General features: G+C 34.8%; 1 protein-coding gene across 1 annotated transcript in view; it reads right to left on the bottom strand.

The window, feature by feature from the left end:
* Window positions 1–20570, bottom strand: part of LOC110211528 (sodium channel protein type 9 subunit alpha-like) — a 109423-nt gene that overhangs the window by 59340 nt on the left and 29513 nt on the right. Inside the window, 10 exon segments of the mRNA XM_020990898.2 lie at window positions 4068–4298; window positions 4301–4333; window positions 5266–5472; window positions 8985–9126; window positions 10133–10199; window positions 13808–13999; window positions 16097–16188; window positions 17879–18007; window positions 18831–18918; window positions 19311–19431. Coding sequence (XP_020846557.2) covers window positions 4068–4298; window positions 4301–4333; window positions 5266–5472; window positions 8985–9126; window positions 10133–10199; window positions 13808–13999; window positions 16097–16188; window positions 17879–18007; window positions 18831–18918; window positions 19311–19431 — 1302 coding nt within the window.

Below are 20570 nucleotides of genomic sequence, written 5' to 3'. Positions count from 1 at the left end.
TTCTGTCCTCCTAGCCAGGCTACTACTCTGATGCATCTGTGACTCCTCACTCTGGTCTACCTAACAAACTTAGCACTTCCCACTTCTACAGTATCTCTTGTTTTGGTCTCCTTTTCACTCACAAGACTGACACTTTGATTCCAGAACTCATCAGCTCTAACCTAGATTATTGCAACAACCTCCTAATTGGTTTCCATACTTCATAGTCTCTTCCCACTCCAATCTATCCTCCACACAGCTTTCAAAATGATTTTTCCGGGTCTGATAGTCCATTTCCTTCCCCATACCTTTGCCCTGGCTGTCTCCCATGCTTGGACAACTTCCCTGGTTTCCTTTAATTTTTTTTTTGTTTTTGAACACTTTTAGCACCTTTTATGGTTTGATTTGGGTAAAGATAGTCATGAGACAACAGAATATAAAATAGTGTCAGAAATCCAAGGCAGTGGACTTGGGCTCAAGTTAATAAGGCAAAGAAAAAGGGTCATATCAGAGGGAGAATGAGGTAGGTCAGAATAGACAAGAATAGGACAAAACATAGGTTTTAGTCTTCCTAAATATTTTCTTTACAAGTAAAAATACCTTGCTAGGTGGCACAGTGGCACGGTGGTTACAGTGCTGAGGCTAGAGTCAGGAAAACCTGAGTTCAAATCCATCCTCAGACACTTAGTAGTTGTGTGACCCCATGCAAGTCACTTAACCCTATTTGCTTCAGTTTCCTCATCTGTAAAATGAGCTGAAGAAGGAAATGGCAAATCACTCCACTATCTTTGCCTAGAAAAACTGGAAGAGTTACAGATGATTGAAAATGAATAAACAATAAACAACAATAGCAAGTCAGCTCTGTACCCATGGGGTAGAAGAAGCAAGCCACAGGGTAAAAGGAAGCTTAGTCAGCCACAATGATTTCTAATTTCTTTAAGGAGTTGTCTTGTTCAGTTTACAAATCTTTAGCATCTGGTTCTAAATGGATAGTCACATTTTCCTGCTAAATTAAAAATTTTCATAAAGTTCATATTGCTTGTCCTAGCAAATACAAAGTCTAAAACTAGGGTCTCAGCATCTTCATCATCATTACATACTTTTCCATAGCTGAAATTTTATCTGGCAAGTGATTTAATCCAATTCTATCTATGTTTACTTGTTGTGCTATGTGCTGGGAAGACAGTCAAAAACTATATTCTAGTTTAGAAAGGTATTAATGGTAGGTGGCCAGTGGCATTATGGGAAGAAAATCAACCTCAGAAACAGGAAACTCTAGTTGAAATTCCATGTTTAACACATACTGGTTTGTGACTTTTGGCAAGAGATTTAACATTCCAATGTTCCCAGGTAACTTTTTAAAATGACAAATTGCTTAGCAGGTGATGTACTTGTATTGGAAGAAGTAATTTCTTCACGGAGAGTTCCTTATATCAATGAAATTATAGTCTTTCTAAACACAATTGTGCAAATCAATGTGCTCAGTGCTTACCTTTTTTACTAGGAGTATGTAAACAGATGAAGTCAATCCAGAAAATAGAGAAAATGCAGATTAAGAGGGTAAGGACTAATATTGTGGGAGGGGGAATCAGGCTAGGACTGGTGTTTGAGATATCATCTGTTTGAGCCTTAAAGTAAGTGAGAGATTCTAAAAGGCAAGGTGAGGAGGGAAAGCATTTTCAGCATGTGACATAGCCTTTGCAAAGGCATAATTAATAATCTTACCCAACTCAATTCCTGACTCCCTGTATTACTTTTCTACCTCCAAACCAATAGCCTTCTCAAGATGGAACTGCCTCCTCCCTATGGCCTCTTTCTTTTATTGGTGAGTCCCTTTTTGGAACTTCCTTTTGAGTAAGCATCCATGACAGCCATCCTCATCTCTAACCTGGCTCAACTCCTGACTCTCTGGACTGTTTTCTAGCTGTTCTCCAAGCCTTCTTATGTCCTCCCCATCCTATACACCTTTGGTTTCCACTTCCCTGCTATCTCCTTCATTTGAATATAAGTTCCTTGAGGCCAGGGAGGGATGCACTTTCTTTTAGCTTCTATTTGTATTGACAAATTCACTGTAATTAGCACAGTGGTTCATATACTGTCAGTTTTAATGCATGATTTAGTTATTTCTAATTTATGTAGAAAATTATTCATAGCTTCATGTACAATCAGAAAATAATTTCATGTTTATCTCTGAGTGTTTATGGAAAAAAGCATAATATAATGATGAAAAGAGCTTTATGTCATACAGAAAGATCTCTTTTAAATCCCAGTTCTGACATTTGCTAGCTGTGTGTGTTACCAAGGGCAAGTCACTAAATCCTCTGTTTATTTCACTATTCACTTCTATACAATAGAGATAACAAACTCTCTACCTCACAGGGATGGGAAGAATTTACCTTATAAATCCCAAGTTCATATAAAATGTGAGCATCTGCTATCATTAGCACAATTATGTGAGAGGTACCCAACACAGAGAAGACTCATTTTTCACCTTTCCAGGTTATTTACACTATTTTTTTAAAAAGTCTAGATTTAAAAAAAAAGAAAAGAAAAAACAAAGAAAAAGAGTATAGTGTAATAGTAGGCCAAAGGCGTGTTTTTTTAATTTTTTTTTTTTATGGAGGTATGTAATCAGCTGCTCACATACTATGTAGTCTCCAATATGATTTTGAAGGAAGAAAGATCTCTTCCAATTATAAAATGATTCAGCCTCTTATCTTAAACAGATTATTTGTGTCCTCAGAATCATTCCATTTCTTAATTGTCTAAGGTTTTCTTATTTAAAGACTTTCTTACCTTAGAGACTTTTTTTATTTCTTATTTAGAGATTTTCTTATTTTCCCAGAGGAAAGAAATCTCTTGTGAGAAAGTCTCATTTTTAAGGGAAGGCCTATAACCTAACATACTCTAGGATGGTTTCAGTTAAGATGTCTTTTCTAAAGAAATCAGATCATTAAAAACCATGGGAACATTACATTGAGTGAACATATCATATTAGATGCTTACGAAATAATTCCTCCCCAGTCCTTCCTTTTTTTTTCTTCACCAGAATGGAAGGGTCATAGAGTAATTTTTAAGTTAGAATAATCAGATTGTAGATTTAGAGTTGGAAAGGACCTTGGAGGTCCTGTAGGCCAACTTGGTCCATTTTTATAAAAGGAGGAAACAACCAGAGCTAAGTGAAGTGACTTGAATGAGAGTATACAGACAATAGCAACTGGCAGAGTAAGAATATGAACCTAGGTCCCTAGACTCCCAAATCCAGTGTTCTTTTCACTAATAGGCAGTTAGATGCCACATTGGACCTGGAGTTAGGAAGATCTGATTTTAAATGTGGCCTAAGACACCAGCTATGTGACTCTAGGCCAGTCCTAGCCTCTGTTTATCTCAGTTTACTCAACTCTAAAATGGGGATAATAATAGCATCTATTTCCTAGGTTTGTTGTTAGAATAAAATGGTATTTAAAAAGGATTTTGCAAACCTTAAAGCACTATGAAAAATGATAACTAGCTATTGTTGTTGAATCATGCTGACAATTAGTTTGACAGTGATGTGAAAGCTGGACTGGAAAGAAAAGAGGCTAAAGGCAGGGAGACTAATTCTAACAATGACATTATTTGCATTCTTTAGCACATTTATTTTGTTTATATTCTGCCTCTGACTTAATCAAATAACTGATAAAATATCAATTCATAAAACAATCACAATTATACATTCAACATGTTTCCTGTCATTTCATCATATTTCACCAATTCATATATTTTAAAACACATTTTCTTAAATAATTTCAGCATCCATGATTCATTTTTATATATTTTTTTCAAAGTGAATTTGTCTTAGGATATCTGTTATTTTGAAAGTACGCTGAAGACAGAATCTGGACTTCTTAAAATCACAAATTCATTGCAAAAATATCAGATCTAAGGAGAAAGACACATGTTTATCTTTTCTTTCTAAGATTACCCCCTTACTCTATCCCACACAAACCCATTTCTCCTCCCCATTAAGCAAAAAGACTATATGATTAGGATTAGTAGTTCTTAGAAATTTGCTTATCTTATCATTGGTCATATAAGAAAGTTGTTACCTGCTGTGTAAATGACCCCTTTTTATACATTATTTTCTGAGTGTTTATAACAGGAAGGGAAACTTTTCTTCTGATGCAGTCTTCTGATTCAAATTGATGCAATTTTGCATCGATTTCCTTTTCCTCTCTATCAGCCTGCTTCTCTGGATTCTCTTTCTTCCTTTGTTCTGTCCTCTCATTAAGATCTGAAATCTCATTGGATGTTTCAGAAGAACTTTCATCTTTGCCAACTTTTTCTTTTCATCTGCTCCAATAGCTGTCATTGCCTGTTAGGCCAGAGTTTAAATATGGCTTTAGTAGCAACACCAAGAAATTTCCTCAAAAAAAAAACCAGTAAAGCAGTATGTTGTAAGTCAGTTCAGTACAGACTTAATTTGTAGTTCAAATACTGGCCATATGTACAAAGAGAGCTATAGTGCTTTTCCCTTGCTCCAACTAGGAAAGGCCAAGAAATAGGTGTTGCCCTTATTCCCAACATTGGCAATGTTTTAGAGTTTTTATTGTATTTTAGCATGTAACTGTTGTATTACTTATAAAGGTATTATTGCTTTAATCTTAAGTCAAATTTGTAGGGCAGAAAAGTGTCTTTCCTTAGTTCCCTGTCACCTAAAAACAAGAAATAAATGAAGCTTCAAATGATATGTATGTATAACTAGATGGAAAATGAACTATACATTTTCAAAATACCTCACTATTAAGTTCTATAAATATAATATATATTAATATACAATATAAATAATAAATGCAATATAAACATTATCTGGCTATAGAAATTTGGTATTTTAGACCATTGGTTTCTATGTATTTTACATTTAAAAGATCTCCCAAACCAAAATAGAAGTCACCAAGTAGAAGCCAAGGGTAATCCTCAGCAGAGAGTTTCTGGGCTTAGAGGAGATCTAGGTCAACTGGCTGTGACACTGAGTGGCAAAGGACTCCACATTGAGACTGAAGCCCCTTAACAACTTGGTTCCTTTGAATCCATCAAGTTCACTGCCACAAACATTGGTTGTGCCATTCTTGCCAAACCAATCTGGTTCCATTTAGTATATTTCAAGTCAAGTAATATATATATTAATTTAGAATGAAGTGATGAGAGAACATTAATTTGGAAGCAGGATGATAGATAGCCAAGCCTCTGGAGGTCCATTCAAGCCCTTTGTTTCTATGAAGTCTTTTAAAGTCACAATGATAATACCTCAGTAGCTTCTTGCTCTCTTCTGCATCGATATAACATGGCTTGATAGTTCACCTGTCTTCGCTTTGCTGCTCTAATGGTTGCCCGTTTCTGTTCTTCATAACCCATGGCAACTACAGCCAGTTTCAAGGTTACCAGATAAAAGGAGCAAAAGAAAATTACAATCACAAAAAATATCACGTAGGCCTTCCCAGCAGCTCGTAGGGTCTAAACCAGGATAGAGGGAGAAACAGAGAAAAATTATTTTTTTATGCTTTATGACAAAAAATTGTTATGAAAGTTATCACTATGCAGTTATGTGGTCCAGTAGATAGAGTCCTGGCCCTGGAGTCACGAAGGCCTGAGTTCAAATGTGGCCTCAGATATGTGACTGTGAGCAAGTCACTTAACCTCTGTGCTTCTGTTACCTCATGTGTCTAAATAAATAAATAAATAAATAAATTGAGATGATAATGATAATGCTTATTTCCCAGGGTTATTGGGAGTGAATATCAGAAGAAATTATATTTGTAAAGTGTTTTGCAAATCTGAAGTGTTATATAAAAGCTAGATATTACTATTATTGTTATTCTTTCATGATTTTAATTTCCTGGATAGGCGTTTACTAGAGAAAGCAGAGGGTTTAATATAATCTCACATTATATGCCCTTTGAAAATTAGAGTTACATATTAGAGAAATATACAGTGTATTTGGAGTTAGAGCACTTGAGGTCAAATCTCTACCTGTGTCTTCTTGGGCAGGTTACCTCACCCCTCTAAGCCTTAGTTTCCCTATTTGGAATGAGAACATTGTAGTAGATAGTACCTAAGCACTTTTCTAACTCAAAATCTAGGAACCTGTGATCTAAAGTTGAAGCTATCAGCACTCTCTCTCTTCTCTCTCTCTCTCTCTCTCTCTCTCTCTCTCTCTCTCTCTCTCTCTCTCTGTCTCTCTCTCTGTCTCTCTGTCTCTCTGTCTCTCTGTCTCTCTGTCTCTCTGTCTCTCTCTCTCTCTCTCTCTCTCTCTCCTCTCTCTCTCTCTCTCTCTCTCTCTTCTCTCTTTGGAGACTATTAAACATGGTTCCAGTGGTTCTTAAACTCTGGGTTTTCCAAAGTAGAGGAAACCCAAGGCTTGATAGTTTCCTATAGAGATAGCAAATGCTATAACTTTTCTATTTAGGAAAAAAAAATAGTTACTTCACAGGAAGATGTCCTTTGGGAATTTAGGTAAAACTGACTTAGTTTTCATATAATGTGAATTATATCTTTTTCTTAAGTACCTTATTTTAAAAATATGACAACTGGGTAGAAAAATGGGGGAAGAGTTAAAGTAAAGCTATAAATACTTTGAAGGGGAAAGAGAACTATTTTAGCTTCATTACTATTTGTTATATAAGATAAGTTTATAGCTTTTGCTGTCCTTTCTTAGAAAGTTTTCTTACATCCATTTCCTACTGCTAAAAAATCTCACTGATTCCCTTCCCCCACCAACCTACATCAGAAACCCACACCAAACAAAATTAGGTCACTTGCTCTTAAGCCTCAGGGATGAAAAACTTAATTATGTAAGCTAAACTATGACAGGTTGTATTTAGATAGGGAAAAAAAGGGTAATGATTTAAATTTCAAAATGAGTATTAATTTCCTTTCATTCATAATATGTTAATTATCTAAATAAAATTAAATAATATATCAAAATATTTATATAGTTATTTATATATATATATATAATAATGTATAACTACTTTGAATTTAAAATATTTTGGATCATGTCTTTCCCTTATATGTCCTCCACCCCTCAGCCTTCTCAAAATAATCAAGCTTAATTAATTAAAATTATGTAAACAAACATACTAGGAAGATCAACCATTGTCCAGATTAAGGATTCTCATTTGTTTTAGACACAGAAAAGGATTATTAATACAAGAGTGGAGTAATACATAACCAAATGCTAGAAATTTCAAATTTCTATTGGAATGATTTATAATCTCTCCTTTCTTTTTTAATGTATTTTGTACTTTTTTTTAAGATATCAGATAATCCCCATGAGTAAATGATTTTCCAAGGCTGGGATATTTTGACCATATCATACACTTTTTTTTTTTAGGCCACTGACATGCTATAAAATATAACAGTTATAAGCCAGGCATTGAAGTATATATTTTGGCAATCTGGTGGCACTACCCTCAGGGTTCCAGCCTTGTGGCTACAAGGTGTTCAATGCTAGTGTTTGGGCAAAATACTCAGACAAAATAGTAAGACTAAACATAGTAGGCTACTCCTGTTTTTTGCTATCCTGAGGTCTCTCCTGCCCTGATCTCCTACCTAAACTTAGGAAAACTTTTTATGCTGAATTAATCAAACTCATTCATTGACAGTTTACTTTTAAGGACCATATGGTTTATGAAAATCTAGGAAGGTAACTGTAAAGAAGCTTTCGACCAGCAAAACTACAAAGAAACCATTTTTTTCTATTTGACTTTATTCTTATTGTCTCACTGGCCAACATCATTGTCCATGAGGAGAATGATCAAGGAAAGCAGTTGAATAATTAGAATTCACCGAAATTGTCCTAACAAGCAAACACTCAAAGAAAACAGGGGTTAAGTTGCCAGTGGAACCAAGTCTTTTTAGTCTCACCATGCTGGGATAATTTCATCACAATTTCCAATCTAATCTAATCTTGATCTGGGGTTGTTCCTCCAATAAGGTCTAGTTGCAGTTGGCTTGTTCCACCATAGCTCTACACGATCTATCCTAGATTGTGCCAGATTCAGGCTGCAGTGGGCAAACAGGCTATCCTGCTATCAGCAGAACGGAAGGACTTGAATGGAATGAAAGACTAGGTGTCTTTTTTTTTTTCTGTGAAACCCTGGGGAAAACAACCCAAAGGTAGGGCCAAGTTGACACCTATAAGCAAACTCTCACGCAGCCATCTCTCTCTAGGGCTTCATCCCTGTCCTAAACTAATAGAGTGTTGAAGCAAAGAAGTGTTGAAATGAAGGTAGGATGGTGGTGAAGATTACAAAACCTGTTACACTTACTAGGAAAGAGACCGTAAGCTCACTGAATCTTTTTAGCCTTACTTTCTTCATTTACAAAATGGATAAAGCAACGTGTTATAACCTAACTCACAGAGTTGTGAGGAAAATGTTTTGTAAGATATAAAATTCAATGTAAGAGTGATTTGACATCATTTACTATAAAATAAATTATACTGTCAAATTAGATTTGGAGATTCCATTAGTTTTCTGGCTATATTCCTCTCAGAGTCTTGGAAGCAGCAACCAATTTGTGTTTAACTAGTTTCACCATATAAATTTACATTGACTATTTAAATGGAATTTGCCAAAACTCAATTATTCAAAATAATTACAATGAGCTGCATTTAATAGCTTATTAGTGAAAGTCTTTTGCTTTTCAAATTACTCCACAGCAACCTATTTTTAACCAACATTAGAATAATATTTTGAAATGGGAAAAGATAGTGGATCTAATGATCAGGTAGACCTCCAGAAAAATATCAATAAAAGATTTGTGATCCAATAATTAGTCTCTCAAAAATGTATATTATTGCTTCTGAAAATACAGCATAAATCCCATTTTAAAATGTTACCAAGTAGAATGATTGTTAAAAATGAACAGCTTCTTTTAAAAAATCCTACATGATGATAAGTCTGATGAAATTACATGAGGTTTTATGTCTATCATAAAAATGCAGCATATGGCTTGATTCTCACCTGTTGGTAGAGGCTTTCCCAAAAATCCAAGGTCATTAATCTTAATAGAGACAAGAAAGCCCAGCCAAAATTATCAAAATTTGTGTAGCCATAATCAGGATTTCCACCAGTTTTCATACATAGGTATCCTTCTGGACACTGACTACACATAAGAGAAAGAATTAATATATTTTAGTTTATTTTTTTATCTGTTTAAGAAACAAGTAATTAATACTATGTTTTAAACCAGCTTACTCTCACCTAAATATGGAACAAAATGGCAGGTGTTCTACTTTCAGTTGTACAGGGAGTCAGAATCAACCTGAAACCATCATACCACTTTTTTGTTTGTTTAGAGCCATTTTTTTTAACAGATATTTGGAGGGGTGTAGGGGAGAGCCCAAGCAAGTCACTGCTTTTACTCCACCATCTTCATACCACTTTTTTTTTTCAAAACAAGCTTGGATAACAGGGATAAATCAATATTTATTGAATAAATTCATTGTGTACAGAGATAATATCATAATCATCTTTCTATCCCCTACAGAACTTACTACAGTGTAGGGCACGTGGCGGACACTTGCTGAATTAAATCCTTTCAGCTAAAATAGTACAAGGAAATGGAAGCAGGTTAGTGTATATCATACTTCAAGGAATTTCTGCAAAAAAATATTTCCCAAGAATATCCTTTAATTAAGATGATTTTTATGACCTTTATTCACAGGGACAATGACAATCAGTTATATGAAAATTGACTGAGATGCTCTAGGAATTAATAGCCTCCCCTTCACTAGAGGCTTCAAGTAAAGTCTAGACCACTTGGGCAGGTTGTAGACACAGTAGATTCTACTCTACCCTTCCTATTCTAAGATTTTGTTACTACCTATAAAGGGGAACTTACCGTTTCATCTTCAGTTTATTTATCTATAACATAGGAAAGACAACATTTGAACTACCTGAATTACAGCATTCATTCTGAAGATGGAGCTTCACAAACTGTAAAGGATTATATAAACTTGGGTCATGGTGATATTTTCTTAAATCTCTGTATCTCTCAGTGCCTAGTTTATAATAGATTCTCAGTGAATATTTGTTGGTAGATTGATATCCTATCATCTGGATGTGGATGAAAAACACAACACAATACAATACAATACAATACTACTTACCCAGCAAAAGTACTGTTGCCACAAAGGAGAGCATTCATTTCTCCTTCCAAATGAAAAATGTCATATCCTGAAAATGTGAATGAGAAAATGTACTAAACTGGTACCATTACTCAGGATTTTCAAAGCTCATTATAGCTGTATCATATATTTAGGGTCATCCATAAGGAAAATTATGCAGTGAGTAACATTTGCCCTGGCCTACACTTCTTGCATTTCATAAGATCCTAGATTCAGAGGTGGAAGAAACATAAGAAATCATGTAGTTCAACCCTCACATTTTAAAGATGAAAAAAATTAGGCCTAGAGAGCTTATAGGACTGGTTGAAGATTACAAAGATAGTATCAGTTTAGGGAATTGAGCCTCAAGCCTCAAAATCTAGTGCCCTTTCCACTATTTCATAGTGACTACTTCACAGACCTTTATTTCCATCAGCTAATAAACATGTATTAAGTACTTACTAGGTGTCAGGCACTGTGCCAAGTGCTGAGGATACAAAAAGGACAAAAGGTTATCCCTGCTTTCAAGGAGTTTACAATCTAACAGGAAAGACAACATGTAAACAATTATGTACAAATAAACTATATGTGAGATAAATTGGAGATAATCAACAGAGGGCCAACAGCAGCATATGAGATGGGGAAAGACTTCATGTAGAAAATGAGATTTCAGCTGGAACTTAAAGGAAGCTAGGAGGCAGAGATAAGAAGGGAAAGCATTCAATGCATGGAGGACAGCCAGTGGAAATAATTAGAGCCAAGAGATGGAGTGTTGGGTTTTAGAAACATCAAAGAGGCCAATGTGACTGGATCATGGAGTGCATGGGATAGTGGAAGGAAGAAGAAGACTAAATGGAGAGGGAGGCAGGTAATAAAGGGCTTTGAATGCTAAACAGAGGATTTTATATTTGATCTTGGAAGTGACGGGGAGCCACTAGAGTTTACTGAGCAGGGAAGGTGATATCAGGCTATACCTTATTTCTCACTTTCAGACATATTCACTCTGATTTATAAATAACTGATAACTTAATGAGTTTTATTAATGAAGAAAACATTACCAATTAAGTGAAAGATTGGTCCAAGAGTGCAGGACTAGGATCAGTGTGACAAACTATGCAGAAACATAATTTTGCTTAATGTAACAATGAAACCATATGGAGGAGGCAACATAAAGAGGCAGAAAGCTTTCCTTCTTTGTTCACCAACAATTCTGATGCAGGTGCAGATGAACTAGGAGAGGTCATCAAAGATGGCATCTGCTCAAACCTTTTACTACTTGGTCTCTGATACTCAATATGACATGATTTTTCATGTGGGAGATGAAGATGATGATGGCCATGATAATGATTACCATGGTAAGGAGGAGGAGGAGGAAGGAATGGAGTACATCAATGAAGAACGTAATGAAAATGAAGAGAAGGGAGTGGAAGATGAAGAAAAAAGATGGCTAATTGAAGTAGGATAACAAATTTCCTCTTATCTTTTAAAATTTTTATCCAGTCCCCGGGAGAAAATTAAATCCTTTTACTTTAAAATTTTCTCTTGTGCTCAGTTGCCCTCAGTTCTTGTGTTCTCTCTCTCTGCCTCTGCCTGTCTGTGTCTTTTGTGTGTGTATATCTCTGTCTCTGTTAATTGCCCCCTCTCCTCTTCTGCCTTCTTCCTCCTCTTTACATTACGATTTACAACTAGAAGCTGGGGATAGGCAGAAGAAAGTAGGAGAATAATCTAACAAATAGTTCTTTTCTAAGTTCATTTTATCCCTTCTGCATAAAAAAAAATGTTTGTAGAATCAACTAACAGTATTCTGTTGGGGGAAAAAAGAATAAAATTTTCTTTGCATTGCTGGAGCTGAAAGGCAGACGGCCCTTGTGTAGGAGTGCTTAGAATTCAAGCATTTTTTCCTTTTTCTCTGTACATTGGATTCAGAGATAGGACTATTTCTCTGTGAATATAGACAGCTGGCATTTACCAACACAACTCTGTCTACTTCCTCTCTCTCTCTCTCTCTCTCTCTCTCTCTCTCTCTCTCTCTCTCTCTCTCTCTCTCTCTCTCTCCCCCCTTACTTTTTTTTTGTGATAATTTATAAGACATGGGTTATAGACAGTTAGTCAGGATAGGTTTGGGATGTTTGAGTGGGTTAAACAGATATTTTGATACCATGGCTTCTGCCTTTTTACATGTTTAATTGTGATGTTATCTGACACCCTTGTGGATTAAGATGATAGTTTTTTAAAAAAAATTCTCTTCTAATGATGACTTTAGTCTTTCCAGTCAATGGAGGATAGAATGTAAAAGTTCTAGTTTGGAATTGATGTTCCTTACTGTAATTTAGTTTTTTATTGCAAAATTTTCCTTTTCATTCAATTGAAAGAATTATGTTCTGTTTTAATGTGAAAATGTACAAATTGCTGTTACAATTAAAATAAATACATACACAGAGAGAGGAGAGACCAGGGAAGGGTAGAAAGAAAAAAATAAAGAATACAATGGTCAGTAATGGAAGGCTTAAGAATGCCAAAAACTAAGACCTACAGCTGAGTCACAAGAGTTCTGAAATGGAGATACACATACACACATGCATACATACACACACACATATATACACATAATACATATACAAAATTATATGTATATATACATACATATCAGAAAAATATTTGCCTAAGATGTCAAAATTATTCTTCATTTGATGCATATAAGGCTATCATTTCAATAACTGCTTTTGAAACCAAGAGATTCTTAAAGCAGCAGCATTTGACTCAAAAACAAACTATGTCAACATTTTGTTTTTAACTAGTTCAAAAGATACACTTAAATTTGAGTGGCTGATTATTTGAACATGGAATAAAGTTGATTATGCTTCTGACAGACTAAAATAAAGCACAATTCATAGTATTTGCAATGAACAGTAAAGATCTGAATTCTTGTAAATTAACAAGAACAGAAATTGCATTAATGTATTTAGTTTGTTGGCTTCTATAATATTGAGATGAGTAAACAACTCACATTTCTTTAGTCCTTAAAGATTTACAAAGGACTGTCTTTTTAAAAAGTCTGTGAGGTAGATAGTAGAATTATTATCATTTCCATTTAGCAGATCACAAAGCCATGGATCAAAGAGATTAAATGTTATAGTCATACTACTAAAAATAGAAGCATTGGGATTTGAACTCAGGTCTTGACTTCAAGTCTAAGGATCCTTTTTCTACGTCACATTGACTCAGCTATTTTTTTTTCTTTGCTGTCATCGGTAATGCTTTTTAGAAATCATTACAAATTGCTTGTATTCTTTTGAAAAAAGGCCCTCTGAGGGTACCATTTCAGTCCTTCCTTAGTGATGCTATAAAGAAAAGGAGTTGGACAACATGACATCTTAGGTCCATTCTAGCTCTCCATCTGTGATTCCCCCTTTAGAAGGCAAGCCCCTTGAAGGCAAGGACTGTCTTTCTGTTTATGTTCAGTGAACTTCCATTCTTAGTTAACCTTGACTGGAATGCCTGGAGACATAAATGAGATATTTACAATTGAGGTCAAAAAAAGAAAGAGAAAAAATCTGTAAAACTATCTAGATCCATGACCAAATCAATTAAATGCATTTAAAGCGTTGTGACTTCACTGGAGTCCAGCATTAACACAATTGCTGGAAGACTGCACACTTTTGGAGTTGTGATGCTTACTTTCATTGTCTGACAGAATATTAGTCATGTTTCTCTCTTCTTGAGGCCATGGTAAACATTTATGCTTCAGGCTGCCCATGAATAGCTGCATCCCCATGACAGCAAAGACACTCAAACAAAACACAGTTAGGATCACTGCATGACAAAATATCTTTGCTGACCGAGTCAGGGTCCCGATAATAATCCTTGTACCTGAAAAGATGGAGGGGGAAAAACAGCATTGCTACAGTGAAATTAAACATCTAACTGAATAAATTCTTAACTTTTTATTGCAAAACATATGTAATACTTCAAACCAATGACCGTGTGCCACAAGTGACCTTGTTCTCTTGTTGTTCAGTTGTGCCCAACTGTTCATGACCATGTTTGCAGTTTTCTTGGCAAAGATATTGGACTGGTTTGCCATTTCCTTCTCCAGATCATTTTACAGATGAGGAAACTGAGGTAAACAGGGTTCAGGGACTTGCCAGAGTCACAGAGCTAGTAAGTGTCTGAGCCCAGATTTGAACTAAGGAAGATGAATCTTCTTGTGGCCAGACCTGGTGCTTTATCTGCTGTACCACCTAGATACCCATGATGCCCTAGTTTTCATCAAAAGGCTCAGGTAGGTAAGAACACAATGTTTACATGTAGCAGTATTACTCTAAAGGTTACTGGGTCACATTACACATAGCAAAATATTCTCCAGGACATTTGTGGGAAAGCTTAAATGAACGAGCTACTTAATACTGTTTCATCATATAAAGGGAAGCCATCTATTTCACTAGTTAATTCTTGTTAAGCACAGTATCTTTATTTAATGGGACATTGGTAGAGCAAAAATGTAATGTTGAGCTGCAAATCCTGACAACATGAAGAAGGTTTTGAATTAAGATGTGGTTTATTGGCAACAACAATAACCATAGGATATATACAAAGCCTTTCCATGTTTGCATAGTTCTTTACACATTTCATTTGAGCTTCACAACACTCTTATGAACTCGATATTAAAGGGATTATTAGCTGTATTACTATTGAAAAAAAGAGTTCAACATTTTAATTGGATTGAGATTTCCTATCATGAGTATGCAAAATAAGGACCATTTAAAATTATATTTTAAACAGGAGAAAAAGTTTCACTTAACCTCTATGGCTCTTATGTAGACTGGGAGAGCCATAATTTTGAATTAAACTCTTAAACCTGATTTTCAGTAGTAACATCATTTACAATAGATTATTCTTTTATTCATGATTTTAATAGCATTAATATCATATAACAAGGTTTTCAATGAAAATCATTTCATCCCTACCTATTCTTGTACCGACCCTAAAATAAAAGTTAGCAAGTAAGTACCATGGGCTTCATAGTGGAAAAGGGTTTTAAAGGTTCTTTAGTTGACCCTTCTTCATTTTACAGTGGAGGAAACTCAGGCCTACAGAGGTTAAGAGATTTGCCCAGGGTCAAATAAATGAGCCAAAGACCACTGATTCCAAATCTGTGTCTCTGGAGTGCTTCTTTACATAGCTTTTATATACCAAAGAAGTATTATTATTTAACCTGGTTCTCAGACTGAAATGGTTTTCTAAGTGTGATAAAGAAGAGCCCTGGATTTGTAGTCAGGGGTCCTTGGTTTGAATCCTAGTTCTGCTATTTAATATCTGTGCGGTTTCAGTTTAGTCGCTCAGTCATATCCGGCTCTTCATGAATCAATTTAGGGTTTCTTGGCAAAGATACTGAAGTGGTTTGCCATTTCCTTCTCCAGCTCATTATACAGATGAGGAAACTGAGGCAAACAGGGTTCAGTGACTTGCCCAGATTCACACAGCTAGTAAGTAAGAGTCTGAGGCTGGAGTTGAACTCTGGAAAGATGTCTTCCTGACTTCAGGCCCAGCACTCTATCCACTGCACCACTTAGCTGCCTAAAACCTTGGACAAATCATTTCATTTTTCTGAGATTCAGATTCCTCATGGGTCAGATAAGGGAGGCTGACAGCTCAGTTTTCTTCCAGCTCTAAATCTGTGATTCCAGGAGTTAAAAAATTCCAAAATTTCTCAATTTCAAAACATCGTCCCAGACTACATACACACATACACACACACATGCATACATATATATATATATATATATATATATATACATAAATATACATGCATATATATACACACAGACATATACATACATACATATAGTATTAGATAAATATAATCAGGAAATTCACATACAAACATATCACCTTCCCCCCTCCCCCCAAAATACCTACAGGGCTGGAAAGGCAATGATCCTAAAGACTGTGCAAATCACATCTTACCTGTGGTTAGAGAAATAGCTTTCAAAACTCTCAAAAATGAGAAAATTCCAAGAGCTGAAACATTGCCTAGGTTTACAAATATGCTCAGATACCTGTGGAGTTAAATTAGAATTATTTAAAAATGTAGACATTTCAAAGGAACCTAATGATATTATTTATCAATTTTAATACTTTTTTGAACTTAGGAAAATTATAGTCAAGTATTATCTTCTATACGTAGTAGAAATCTATTATCAACAAGAAAATTATTTTAATAGAAAGAAATAAAAGAACTGGAAGAGATTTCAGAGTCTAACTTTTCCAATGGAACAAGAATCCCTGGTACCATCTCTGATCAGTACTAATATAGCCCTTGTAGGGAGATCACTAGAAAGGTGTTATTCATTGCCTTTAGATGACTATTACTGTCAACCAGCACTCCTTATTCTTTTGGGCATGAATCAAATTTACAATCAAATATACAGATTTAATCAATCTAATTCTTCTTTTCCATGAGAATCCATCAAATACTTGAGGACCACAATCATGTTTTCCAATTCTCTTAAAATCTCCTTCTTTCCCTCCCCTGCAAAAGTAGCTAAACCATATGGTACACAAGTAAGATTCATGTAATATTTTCAAGTGAGCATGTGGCATAGAGCAAAAACCTGGGTTTCTAGGTATACAATGGGTTCAAATTCTGGCTCTGCATTTATTATCTGTATGACTTTTGACAAGTAACCATCTCTTTGAAATTCAGTTTCCTCATCTATGAAATGAGAGGGGTGGACCTGATAATCTCTAAAATTCTTTACAACTATAAATTCTATAAGCTAAAAAAAATAATTATGACATGTTAAAAGAGGGGAAGCAGTATAGATATTCTTAATCTTCCACATAAATATGTTGTCTGCAAAAATATATTCGGAACTAGGAGAGTCCATATTTCCTCCTTTACTTTGGGTAAATACGTTACATTTAGGAAAATTAACACCATCTATTGAATTTTTAGTGTATCAAATAGAAACACTAAGAGATTTTGATATAAAAGTAGATATTTTTACAAGAAAGCCTGGAAATATGTCTCCACTAAAAAAATTGTTAAATAACATTTCATTTAGAAAAAAAAAAGGAAGAGCTTACTAAATATTCCTGGTTAGAATGTAAGCTCCTTGAAGACAGATAATGTTTTATTTTTGTCTTTGTGGCCTTAGTATTTATAATGCCTGAAACGTAATAGACATGTTAATACATGTTTGTTGATAGAGTGATTTAAAACCCAGCTAATACATATTTAAACTATGTATTTAGGGTAGTAATCTAAAGATTGGTTTTGATAGATGATTTAATCCTTATTTTTAAGACATTTTAAGGCATTTAAGACATTAAAAGCATATTTTAAGTACAGGAGTACTGTAAGCTAGCAAAAGGAACATTTGGCTAGGAATCAAAGGCTTTGAGAATCAAGGGCTCTGTTCCAACTCCTAAATGAAGGTATACCCATTTTCTTAGGTCAGTTTGGACAATATACAATGTCATTTTTGCATTAATTCCCCTATCTTTAGAATGGAAATAAAATCATGCATCCTTTATCTACAGCCAAATTTTGAGTATGGAAGGAGGTAACAAATATATAGCCCTTGGGGTTCATTAAGATAAATCTACAATATGTAAAATTCCAGATCCAGATACTAATAAGTATGATTCATGAATTATCCTTTTGGTTTAAAATTTTCTTAAACTATTTGGTTGCAAAAATGTTACTGGTTTTCAATTTTAAGGAAAATATATGAAAATACTTACGCATAGGCAAGAATATGGACATCAAACCAGTTCCAGGGATCACGAAGGAATGTGAATGGACCTATACAGAAGCCTCTTGCAAGGATTTTTATGAGGATTTCAAAAGTATATAGTCCAATGAAAGAGAACCTGAAGGCAAGTATCCACAGGTACATTAGATGGAAGAATGACACATCAATAGTCATGAAAGAAATCTTTGAATATTGGTGGAACTCTATATACCAGATAAGTCTCTTAGAAAGATCAAAGGCACAATTTTTTTTTAATGCAATTGGGGTTAAGTGACTTGCCCAGGGTCACACAGCTAGTAAGTGTCAAGTGTTTGGTCTGAGGCCGGATTTGAACTCAGGTGCTCCTGACTTCAGGGCCAGTGCTCTATCCACTGTGCCACCTAGCTGGCCCTAAAAGGCATAATTTTTAAGTGGTTATTTTTGGCACTAGCAATCTTCTTGCTCCAAAGCAAGGGTTTGAATAAATCTATCTCACAACCCAAGGAATCCTGAAGCTCAGGGATTCTAGGGACAGAAATACCTTGAATGCTACCATTAGGGTTTCCAAAATCATGACTTGGAAAAAAAAAGTTGGCAAAGATGCATAACATAATTAATAACCAACCAGTTTCCGAGATGAAATGCCTGCTAAGCTAGTCAAATATTGGCCAGCTGTCACCACTAATTTAAGAACAAGTGGCAAAGAAGATTCTGAGGAATTCCTTTTCCCAAAAAGCTGTGGGTGAGTCTAATGCTTTCTTGATAGTTGACTAGGTTTTTGTTGTTGTGGTGGTGGTTTTGAATTGTCCCAATGCTAGAAGTGCTCAAGAGAGAATGAGTATAATTATATCTCCAAGGGAGAACTACACAAAATGGATACAGAAATCAATGACTTTTTGATGCAATGTGGAAAAATGAATGTTTCAATTAAAATATATTTTAAAAATATTTTGTTTACTTACTCAAAATAATTTATCCAATCTGGAGGATTAAGGTTTGTCAGAAATGTACAGTTGAACAGGAAAGTGCTCATAAGCATCATTGAATAAGGTAGGTGAGAGTCAAGGAATGTAAATGATAAATCATGTTAGAGATTTCCAATGTATTTGATCAGGATGATCATCTATATGTTGATAATATACAACTTCTTACTATAAAATAGCTGTCAAATTACTTTTAGGAAGCCATTTCTCCCTCTTCTTTGCGCAGCTTTGCAAAGCAAAACAAATATCTTCAAATGAGGACCACTAACATGACTATTTTCCAGATAAGTATATTGCTTTTTCCACTTAATTAAAAGGAAATTAATGGACTAATATCAGAGATTCTTTTAAAGTGGAGAAACGAATAAAAGTCAGATCTGAATGCTGAAAAAAATTGCATTCCCTTAGCTTTATTTTGCTTTTAAGAAAATAATTGCTGATGAGTCACTGGAAAAGGATATCAATTTACCAGAATCTTAATGGATAGTCTTCTAATAATATGGAAAGGAGTTAACATGTACAATGCAGGGGAGGCATTGAATCGGAAAATTGTTTTTCTTTTGTTCAAAACTATGAAAGTCTGTAGGAGGAAGTAAGAATACAGTGAGAAAATAGCATTTTCATTTTGCAGATATTCATTTGACACTCATTGTTGTTAATTTACATAACTCCTTAGGATAAATAATATTATATATATATATATATAACATATGAATTATATAACATACATAACATATAATATATTGAATTATATTACATTATCTATTTATGATATTTTGCAATATATAGTAATACATTAACATATATAACATGGCCTACATATATGTGTGTGTAACATAATAACGTTATATATATCTGTTGCACATGTATGTATATATCATATGTAATATATGTCTTATATATGTATCTTGTAACTTTATGACATTGTGCAAATATGGGATTATAAAAGATGAGAAGTAGTGGAGAACATATAATCATGTCACTTAACAGATGAAGAAAAACTGAGAGGCAAAGGTAATTCTTCTGAGGTCACATAGCTAATAGTGGCAGAGCCCTGATATAAATATTGGACCTACATGTGGCCGTACCTAAATAATTGAAGTTAAGGGTCTGCGATTTTATCTGTAGGAACTCTCTCCACTGACATAGAGGTCAGCCACTGTCCCCATCAGTAGGCCATCTTCATGAACTGCTGTGTTCTAAATAGTCATTATCCTATAGAAAATCTGGTAATGACCCTCTCTGAATTTAACTAGATTAGGCCTTGGATGCTAAACATGTTATTGTCCCATGTTGAATTAACAGATAGCATGTCAGCCAAGAAATATAAAGAGGCCTAATGGAAGGCCTCCATTGCATTGACTTGATCCTTGATGGAGGATTTGGTGAAGAACATGTGAAAAGTATTGCATCAGGTTAGGATAGCATAAATAGATTGCATTTTGTACCAGTTTAGGTAATGTTTACCACCTCATGCCTAGAATGGAACCCCAATCTTTGCTTATCAAAATCTCTTCCTCTTTCAAGACCTGACCCATGTGCCACTCATTCCACACAATCATCTCAGATTTCCCCAAATTGAAAGTACAATCCCTCCTCAAACCTCATGACAATTTATTTGTGTCTTTTCTTTTCACTATTCATATTCTACCTTATATCGCTTATGTGTTTGTATACTTTATATTTTCTATTATGTTGTAGGCCTTTTGAAATCTAGGA

This window comes from Phascolarctos cinereus, unplaced genomic scaffold (assembly GCF_003287225.1).
Source record: "Phascolarctos cinereus isolate Bilbo 61053 unplaced genomic scaffold, phaCin_HiC Scaffold_726;HRSCAF=1367, whole genome shotgun sequence".
NCBI lineage: Eukaryota > Metazoa > Chordata > Mammalia > Diprotodontia > Phascolarctidae > Phascolarctos > Phascolarctos cinereus.
Note: the sequence above shows the minus strand (reverse complement) of the source record. Positions and strands in the feature narration are given on the sequence as shown.